Source organism: Notothenia coriiceps, unplaced genomic scaffold (genome assembly GCF_000735185.1).
Source record: "Notothenia coriiceps isolate Sejong01 unplaced genomic scaffold, NC01 NC01_scaffold00035350, whole genome shotgun sequence".
Taxonomy (NCBI): Eukaryota; Metazoa; Chordata; class Actinopteri; order Perciformes; family Nototheniidae; genus Notothenia; species Notothenia coriiceps.
Window position 1 is genome coordinate 73297 of NW_011368051.1, and position 10376 is coordinate 83672.

The 10376-nt window shown below is 40.8% G+C and overlaps 1 protein-coding gene across 5 annotated transcripts in view; it reads right to left on the reverse strand.

Moving 5' to 3' along the window:
- Nucleotides 1-7287, reverse strand: part of ca14 (carbonic anhydrase XIV) — a 14651-nt gene extending 7364 nt beyond the window's left edge. For 2 of the 5 annotated variants that reach the window (XM_010791234.1, XM_010791235.1), the window contains exons 1-4: nt 6945-7287; nt 6597-6620; nt 3084-3263; nt 2689-2834 (exon numbers count right to left, since the gene is read on the reverse strand). In XM_010791234.1, the coding sequence (XP_010789536.1) occupies nt 2689-2834; nt 3084-3263; nt 6597-6620; nt 6945-7014 (420 nt within the window). In that variant the 5' untranslated portion in view covers nt 7015-7287. The remainder of the gene's footprint in view (nt 1-2688; nt 2835-3083; nt 3264-6596; nt 6621-6944) is intronic. The other 3 variants (XM_010791232.1, XM_010791233.1, XM_010791231.1) reach the window with 3 other exon arrangements.
- Nucleotides 7288-10376: the final 3089 nt, after the last annotated feature.

The window sequence follows — 10376 nt, forward strand, 5'->3', positions numbered from 1 at the left end:
CAGGACACAGGGTTGGCAGGACCCCCGGCAGAAGAATCGTCGGCAGGGCCTCCAACGGCACGGGACATAGGGTTGGCAGGACCCCCGGCAGAAGAGTAGTCGGCGGGACCCCCAACGGGACAGGACATAGGGTTGGCCGGACCCCCGGCAGAAGAGTAGTCGGCGGGACCCCCAACGAGACAGGACAAGCAGTTGGCAGGACCCCCAGCAGAACCTTCAGCGGCACTTGAGTAGGGACTTGATTAGGGACTTGAGATGGAACTCGAGAGATGACTGGAGAGGGGACTTGAGAGGGAACTCGAGAGATGACTCGAGAGGGAACTCGAGAGGGGACTCGAGAGGGAACTCGAGAGGAGACTCGAGAGATGGCTTGAAGGGGACGTCGAGAGGGGACTCGAGAGGGAACTGGAGGGGTGACTCGAGAGGAGACTCGAGAGGGGACTCGAGAGAGGCTCGAGAGGGAGACTCGAGAGGGGACTCGAGAGGTGACTTGAAAGGAGACTCGAGAGGGAGCTGGAGATGTGGCTTGAGAGGGGACTTGAGAAGGAACTTGAGAGGAGACTTGAGACGGTCGGTTCGCCAACAGAACATGGGGGGCTGGAGTCGGCCGGAATGCCGACAGGACACGGGGAGCTGGCGTCGGCCGGTACGCCGACAGGACACGGGGAGCTGGCGTCGGCCGGAGACGAGGGGCTGGAGTCTAAACCATGGCTGCTGGGGCCACTGAGGCTGGAACCATGGCTGCTGGGGCCAGAACTGGGGCTGGAACCATGGCTGCTGGGGCCAGAACTGGGGCCGGAACCATGGCTGCTGGGGCCAGAACTGGTGCAGGAACCATGGCTGCTGGGGCCAGAACTGGGTCTGGAACCATGGCTGCTGGGGCCGGAACCAGGGCCGGAAACATGGCCGCTGGGGCCGGAACTTGGTCTGGAACCATAGCTGCTGGGTCTGGAACCATGGCTGCTGGGGCCGGAACCAGGGCCGGAAACATGGCCGCTGGGGCCGGAACTGGGGCCGGAGCCATGGCTGCTGGGGCCAGAACTGGGTCTGTAACCATGGCTGCTGGGGCCGGAACTGGAGCCGGAACCATGGCTGTTGGGGCCAGAACTGGGGCCGGAACCAAGCAAGCCAAATAAAAGGTAAAATGTTTTAATTCCACCTCAAATGGATGGTCTGCTGGGTCTATTTCTTGGTTGGTTCGTACTGTTACGGTTGAGTGAAGGAAGCAGGACCCAAATGCAGATAATGCTGAAAAAGCCTTTATTTCAAGGATAAATAAAAATAACTTGAACAAAACAGAACACTCAACGGTGAACTCAGTCACAAACAAAAGACGAACCAACACTGAACACAGGAAGAGACAAGACTAAATACAGGGAGGGGTAAACCCAAGACGAGAAACAGCCAGGCAGGGGAGGAGAAACACAAGGGCAACAGGTGAACACAATTAGACAAACCAGGGAAACTAACGACAGGAGGAAAAACACAGGGATAAGGACCAGACAATATACCAAGAGGAAAACATGACAGGGAGAACAGCAAAACACCCAAAACAAGACATACAAAACGTGACATAACACAATAATCGTAACAAAAAGGCAAGGTTGCGTGCAAACTGTTTTCTTTTAAACCCATTCCAAAAACAAAAAAGGGACGAGGACACTGAGTCCAAGCTTAATTGTCTCATTAGGTAAATACACTATGCATGAGAGGTTCCATTTCTTCTTTTTTTATAACTAATACTATTTATATCTTTCATTTTGTTGGTCATTTTCACTGAGTCTGCATGGTTTTGGTCTTTTTCATCTGCTTAAATTACCCCTGTGCCTGTTCCTCTCCAGCCGCTCACCCCTGAAGAAAGCTTTGTGTTGGAAAACCTTGAGAGTGACAGACGGAAAGGAACCGAGGTGCAGAGGGGCTTTACTTTCCTCACTATTATACTCTTTCTCCGCTTTTCTCAGGTTTAAAGACACAAACCAACAGAAAATAGTTCTAATTTAATTCAACCCTGTCTGTAGAGAGACTTTTTGTTCCTAATAAACGCATCATTTTGATTTGATTATTCTCACGATCAATGGATTGCTTTTATTTGAATGGTGAACTAATGGCATGCACCAGGCCAAGCCCTGCAGACCCTTTACAGTCATATATAAAAAACAAACAAAAAAACACATTTGTGGAGCCACAACGAGGGAATTGTTGTCATTTTTGCAAGAAGAAATACAATACGACTCACTGACATTTCAGTGAAAACAATGAAAGCTTCCTACAGACAGTTACACTCACCCTCATGTGTAGATGTGTGTGTCCTGATGAAATATAATCACGCACTATTACAAATCTGCAGTGTAATCCAGTTTTTATCTGCAATGAAATCTTTGTGATTCGATTGAAACTTTGTAATTATAGACTTATCTCAAAAGGTTAGCAAGTTGTAATTGGAATCGTAACCCCCCCCTTTGTCTCTCTGACTGTGCTTGTCTTTTGATCAGTGAGAATCATTAATGTGTGTCAATTGATCATTTAACCTTCTTTATTTTTCCTGGCCATTGCAGTAAAATCTCTTCAATGTAATTACAAGACTCTCAATTAATCCATAGAAAACTAGAATTGCCTCACTACTTGACCATGACCCCCCTTTAATCTAACTGGATTTAACTGTTGACAGTAAACTGTGTTTGAACGCACCTCTGCATCTGCGCTCATCTCGTTGACGGTGTGTTCCCCGCCCCCGTGACTCGGGCCACCGCTGCCCCAGTGGAGGTGCATCTGCACGGCTGTGTAGAGCCAGGGCAGCCCCCCCAGCCCCATCCACTCTGGCAGCTCAATGACCGCTGGTGGAGAGAAAACAAGAGCTGTCAGAGGAACGATAACTGTACAGGAGAACTATGTGTATGATGGGAAAGTGCATGGAGGATTATTTATTAAAACAAATCTTAAATATTAGATTTAGTCGTGAATTTACATATTGAGAGTGAAATGTTCGCTGCCATGTTGCCATGGGCGATGGTGCAGTATAAACAGATGGAGGCTGCTGGGATAATTCTGAGAGGGTGATGTTAGGAGATGGCTGCCATAGTTACCTGTGTGTCCATTGTTGTACATAGCGAAGGGCTTGTTGCCGTGCTGGCTGTAGCCCAGAGGGGTCAGAGGTAACAAACTGGGATCATATTTCGTCTGTGTGGTCACCACTTCAACGGGGGACTGTGCATTACCAGCACAGTCTGGGAAGTACTCCGACCACTCGGTCTGACCCACCAAGCCTTTGAAGAGACAGAAGAGGCAGTGACGTCATCAAATCATACAGCCCGTTGGCTCACTGTCATTCAGTGAAAGGCCTCCATTGATCAGTCCCTAATTACATGAGACGATTACTCCTGCTCCCGCTATTGTTGTTGTCCTTAGGTAAACAGCCTCATACGGTTCAATATAAAACATTAAAAAATAGAATTAGAAAAAGCAAAAGTACAATATAAAAGGCATTGAGAGTATACCATAAACATATCTCTGAATACACAAGGCAACTTTTTATGCTTTTGCTATAAGGATTATAACTGATTTTTTAAATAATAAATTGGGGACGCTGCTTTCATTATTAGGAGTGTAACACTAAATTAATACACTTGATTATCGCATTATAATTTGTTCTAATGCTATTTTGATTCTCACAAACACTATTAATAATAGATTACAAGCAAGATTGGCTCGGATTGAAAAAATGGTGGCCTATAGTGGTGTGTTTGAATCACGATATATCTCCACGCATTAAATCGTAACACCACTCCTGCTTAGCATTAACCCTGTGTCCTGCAAACCTCTAGACAGTTTGTGTGTGTGTGTGTGTGTGTGTGTGTGTGTGTGTGTGTGTGTGTGTATAACCTCTGTCTCAATCCTTCCTCCCCACAGGAACCATTTTTTTCCTTTTTGGATCATGCTATCCAGACCGAAACAAATTGAATACAATTAAAATGCAGGTGAACCGCCCTTTGAACAAAGAAACTAACCCGTATGAACGGCTACCAAGAAAAGCAGATGATCGTGGCACTTCATAAACTAATACATCTGATAATACATTTAAAAATACGCTATCAATCAATACTGAATTATACTTGAGCCTTAAATAAGTGCATGAAAAATATGATACTAAAATGCTGTTTAGCTAAATGACGACATGTTAAAGTTACAAAGGTAAATGAAAAGATATCTTTTATTGAGTAAAATGACATTGAAGTCAGAAAATGTATTTCCTTTTTAATATGTTATTATTGTGTATTACTAATATATTATATTATTTTAATAAGGTTCCTTCTTTCATTGAATATTTGTTTGATTTTACACTTATTTAAAAAAAAATCTCAAAATGATGTACTGCAAATTAAATCCCACATTTTTAAGATTTCTAATTAATGTTAACCTTTTAAAAATGTATTTTTTCAATGTCATGTATAAACGCAAAAAATATGAATTATTTTGGTTCTCAACCATCTTAAAAGTCTGCTGAAAATCAAAGGAAAACATTTTAAATGTTGAAAGTAGACGGCACAACAAAATGTCAAGATTCAAAATATGAATACATTATACAGATTGAATGGTTAAGAATTATAAGCATATAACAGGTCCTCTGCTATATAACACTAATGACTAATGTACTAGTGTATTCTGCATACTTCTGTATACTTATATAGCAAAATATGCTGTATTAATTATCGTGCATCAATTGACGTGGTGAAGATTAATATTCATTTAATTGCAGATTGGACAGAGAAGTGTTATAGGGGGTGAATGAGGGAGAGAAGATATTCAGGTCCTTTTATTCACGGAATAAAAAAAGGAACTAGTCTCCCCAATTGCATGAAAAAAGAAGGTTTAAAAAAGAGTCTGAAAGAAAAAGAGAGTGACATTTGAATCAAAGAAGGTGAATTTCAATGGCAAGGAGAGGAATGCTTTAGAAAGCAGACGACACAAAAAAAATTCAGTGGTGTGCTAAAAACATCTCAAAATATATTAGTGATCGCAGATTTTGCATATTTTAGAGTTCATAACAGGCATGCATTTGACCCCACAATGCATATATGGACTATACAGTGTTTGAAAGCCATGGCTTATTGTTTGCACACACACAATGTGAGGAGGCGACTTTACATGAGCGATATGAACACATACCACATCTCCTCCCCACTGCTCTCCCCCACCTTGCCCCTCTAATCTCGCCTCTCCTCCTCACTGCTCTCCACAGCAAAGCCCCGACCCAACTACAAGAGTGAGTCCCGCGGCCCCTCCACAGGTCACCATGGGGTCTCCATGGTAACTGGAGGTCACACACACACACACACACACACACACACACACACACACACACACACACATACATGATGAGGAAATGATGGAATGTGAGACTGACTCTCCTTTGATTACTTTACATAACTGTCCGTCTCTCGTGGAAAGAAACGGTGTAATTGTGCTCTTTCGTGTGACAACAAATGTTGTGCCTAACAAAACTGAATTTCCACATCAGCTGATAACGCAGCTACGGCCCCATCATGCAATGCTGCATCACACAACACGCCTTAAACACGAACACCCTCGCTCATTCACATTGAATCCTAGGGACTTTTATATTGAAGATTCTTGACGAAAACAAACCATCTTGAACCAAGACACATGTCACTAAACATGTCCACTACCAGTCTACGATTTCACCACCTTTCTGCACAATACACATTCCTTTTATATCTATCATTATAAAGCCTACTATGTATAGATACCAGTGTGCACCAGTCACAGTTTGATGTGTATTCTGTATGTACTGTACGCCGGTGGTTCTCCCCTGAATACATGCAGAGATTGGTGGTCTGTGTGCCCCATTCATCCCCACAATGTCATTGTCCACGGCATAGGCAGCCAGTGTGTTTCCACAACACAATAAACACATAGGTTATTGTGCCCTCCAACAATACAAGGCCACGATTTGCTGTGCTTTAGCTTCATCCCGTCCCATCTCCCTCTCTCTGTGCAACACCCTCATCCTCGTGCACCTGCCTCCCTCCGCCTTTCTCACATCCTGCCTTTTCCTCGCTTTCCTCCTCTCTATCTCCCTCCTCCCCTTCATCATCTCTCTGTGGCTGCTTTTCTCATGCCAGCTTGTTGAACTGTAACTAATACAGACAGAGAGAGAAGTAGAGGAAAACAGAGGGGCATGGGTCGGGAGATATGAGGGGGAAAACACAAATCCTACCCAACTTACAGAAGATTTGATGATCATTGTAACGTGTGGAAAGACTCCTTACTCATTGGATAGCAGCACTTATTTTAAGTGAACGTGTGCAAGTCTTTGTTAGCAGACTACATTACCGCAAATCATCCTGAATTAGGAGACACAGAAATCTATCGTATTAAAATACTATCCATGACATTTGCATTTTGCTCCTGCTCTATACAGCTCTTATTAGTCCAGTCCTAAATGATTCATTATATCTGAGATATGTCAAATGTACCCAGATCATCTTCCACTTTCTATTTATTTTTGTATCGCTCTCTGCTGCGCCTTTGAAGTTCCTTTGCACGAGTTGTGGTGCTACAAATAAACTTGAACTCACCAGTGTAGGTCCAGGTAATTTCCTCTGAAAAAGAACAAAAAGAGAAAAAAAACGTCAAAAAAACGTTTATCTTTCAGCCATTTAAAGTTCACTGTGATTCAAAATAGATTTTCAACAAAGAACATGTTAAAGCATCACAACAAATATTATATATTTCAAATCACTCTATAATATGTGAAACTTTCACCACTTCTTATCTGCTCCTAACATCATTACCGTTCAATCAAAGTGCTCAAGAACTCAAGTCCAACGACTAGTACTCACATCGTAACACCCAAAACAAATCCACAAAATCAAAACAAAACTTTCTAACATGACGCTGATTATTTTGTAGATGAAAAAGCTTACCAGCAGCAGGGGCCGTCGTCCACTGGAAACACAGAACCATAAGAAGGATACAAAGACCCAAAGAGTCCATGTTAGCCCTTCTTGCCCATACACAGAAATGAATGAAAGTGAACAGGGAGATGAGGAGCAAGTGAGAGGGAGAGAGAGGGATAGACAGGGAGAGAGAAAGAAAGGGTAGGGGGGAGACCAACTAGGTCCAGTGATCCCACCGTCCACAGCTCTGCTAAACAGCGAGAGATTGGATGTTGCATTGCTGGCTCCACTCTGACACATGAGGCATCAGATCAGTTCTCAGCAAGAGAGAGATGGGCAGAAAGGTTTGAAGGGACGAACATGGAGATAAATCATGGACACAAAGAGGGAGCAGTGGGTGAGATCTAATTCACTGTGAGCTGCTGGGAAACTGAGGGGAACAGGACAGAGAGAGGGAGAGAATAAAGCGCTGAGAAAAAGAGGCTACTGCAAAATGGGGTACAAAAGATGGGGATGGAGGTCATGAGGCAAAAATTGCATGGATGACAGGAGAGGAATGTGTGAGAAGAAGGCGTTCGTCGGGCAAAACATGTTTCTGAATTCTTGCTAGGTGTTTTTGAATTGGGTTTTATGAATATACATTTACATCATCAGAGCATTTAAAAAAAATGAAAAGGTGTATCTTACCTTTTATACAAAGACATTCAAAAAGGGACAATTTACATATTTCTAAACAACAAAAAACAAAGACTGAGCAAACACAACAACCATTACCAAAAGAAAAAACTGTCATTGAATAATAAATATGTCAGTAATAGACAAGTCAGTACACCAGCATATCAACTAGGCCATCAAAAAAAATAAAAAATAATATGTATTCCACTTTAAACCAGTTAATTTCCTGGAATGAGTAGGAAATAACCTCATAGTGAATTGGAAGAATAGACCCCATATTCTTCCAAATATATTGGAAGGGCTTTTAAATGAAAGTCATATGTTTTGAAGTTGTATCAGTTTAACAATACATTTCCTTTATCCTTTTTTGTTCCCAAAACTTAACTAGCAAAAACTCAACATGGGAAAAAAGAACCAACATAAAGAGAAGAAAAAAAAGTTTTCCAAGTATGAATAGATTACTATGAAGCGGTTAACAATATGTGAGCATTCATCTTCCATTAATGTTGTTTTATTTGCATAACTGTATTCTGTATACCGTTTTACATCAGCTTAATTTGTCAATTACATTTTTCATATGAAATACATCTAGTTAATGGACTACTTATGTTACGGACCTCCTTTATATACTTTTCATCTGTTAATTGATTTCTCTATCTTATTTTACATTTGTAGATATTTGTAATTTTAATTGAGAGTGCTTTGGTACAATAATTTGATAGTATAGATTTCTGTCGTTTCTATACAAATAACATGGGATTTAAATTATTTTCAGTGATCTGAAAAGGTCAAATGTGTTTTTGTCTGAAAAATACAATATGCGTTACTTATTTCAACCTAGTTGTGACCCCTTGTGTTGGAAACCATGCTGTAGCAAAGGGCATTTCAAACAAATGACATTATACAATAATTGTGCTAAATGTTGACCAGTCTACGCATTTACATATTTACGTAACACATATTAAATAACAGATTAAACGTATATAATGTGTTTTAATGATGTATATATTGTGTATATATAGTGTAGTGTGACAAGTCAGAAAAGTGTGAAAAAGGTCTGTTGTATTCATCCTCAATTCTGTGCACGTGCAGATGCAGTGTATGGTCTTTTTATTGTGAATGAACAATCAACTGTCATTGTTAGGATTGCATAAACTTGCATCTTTTTGTGCAGGAAAACTATTTTGCATGTTGTGGTTGTAGTCCTAAATTAAGTCGTATGTTATCAATTCACAGTTATTATTTGTTTCGATCAGAAGGTTACATAAACTGAACATAATGTGTATGCATTTATTGGACTAATTAAGGCTTGAAACAGACTGAATGTTTTGAACCTATCAAGATGTGCAACGACTCTGACATATGGTTTGAACACGAGGGGGAGCCATCTCCACGTGACAGGTTTGAGGCGCATGGCTTATTCGGAAAATCCACCCTAAAACTGAATTGACACTGCCATCACCTCATAGTGTGTATAACATTGTTAATATGTGTAACAATAAACAACCACAACTCTGGAACTACTCCACAGTGAGCGGATAATGGAACAACTGTAGTCATTTTGATGGGAAAAAGGAGATCGATTGGAAAAGGTATTTGGATGGTACATGCCATGGCTATGTACTGTTTCTGTAAGCACACGTGAGTCCTTCGCTGATTCAGTTTCATTCAGACAGCTGAAAACTGCCACCCGATTACGTCATCAATTAAAGTTTTGATGCATTGTTTAAGTTTAGCTGTAAATTGTAAATGTAAAGGAATTTATTTAGACTTTTTCATTGAATCCATGCAATCATCATCATCTATTTTATGAATCATGAGATGTTCAGTAGGCCTACTTAATATTTATATTCTATAATTCACTGCGTTCTATTTCGCTGTAAATTACTGCTTTATTTTATTGCTATCTAACTATATTTTATTACAGTGTCCTTAAAGATTTTTTGTTTTTGTTTTATATTAGATTTTTTGTTTTATATGGAGGGTTTTTGTTTTATATTTTATGTATGCACCATGACATCAAGTCAAATTCCTCGTATGTGTGAACGTACCTGGCAATAAACCCGTTTCTGATTCTGATTCTGATTAATGTACCTTTTGTAGTGTTATGCAAACTATCAAGGCAAATCCCTCAGCAATAAAACAGATTCTGAATCAAAAATGTTTTTAGGGTGGATCTTCCTCCCTATAGAATATTGTAGGCAATCAAATGAAGTATTTTGATCTATGGATTACATCATATTCAGGAGTAGAGGATATATTTATCCATTAAAATAAAATGTCAATAGGTTACATCACCTGCTGCAATGTGTATGGTTACTCAAGAAGAGCCATTCTCGTCTTTAAATAACAGACAGGTAGATGCATAGATAGATGGATGGATGGATAGATAGATAGATAGATAGATTTACAGATTTACTATAGCCTAATGTTTGTAATCCCATCACGAGGTAATTTACGTAGAGTATTACTCTTATTTATATTATTTTATTTCATGACAGGCCTGTGAAAATGTACGTTAACACATTCGTTATGACTAATTTCCTCACAAGAGCTCGAATCTCTGGCACTATAAATCCACCGTTGTATTTGTTCTCCGCTCCATCTTTTCACACTGTATAAAGCGGCTACCAAGTCGGTCAAACGTGAAGCATTTCAGCCAAATTATGCAACAGCGAGAACCTTTGCGCCCATTGAGGGGCGTGGTTTGAGCAAATGTCTACACGCTATTGGCCGCACGTCTTAGGGGGCGTGTCATCTGAGTTCATTCATAAATGTAGCGGC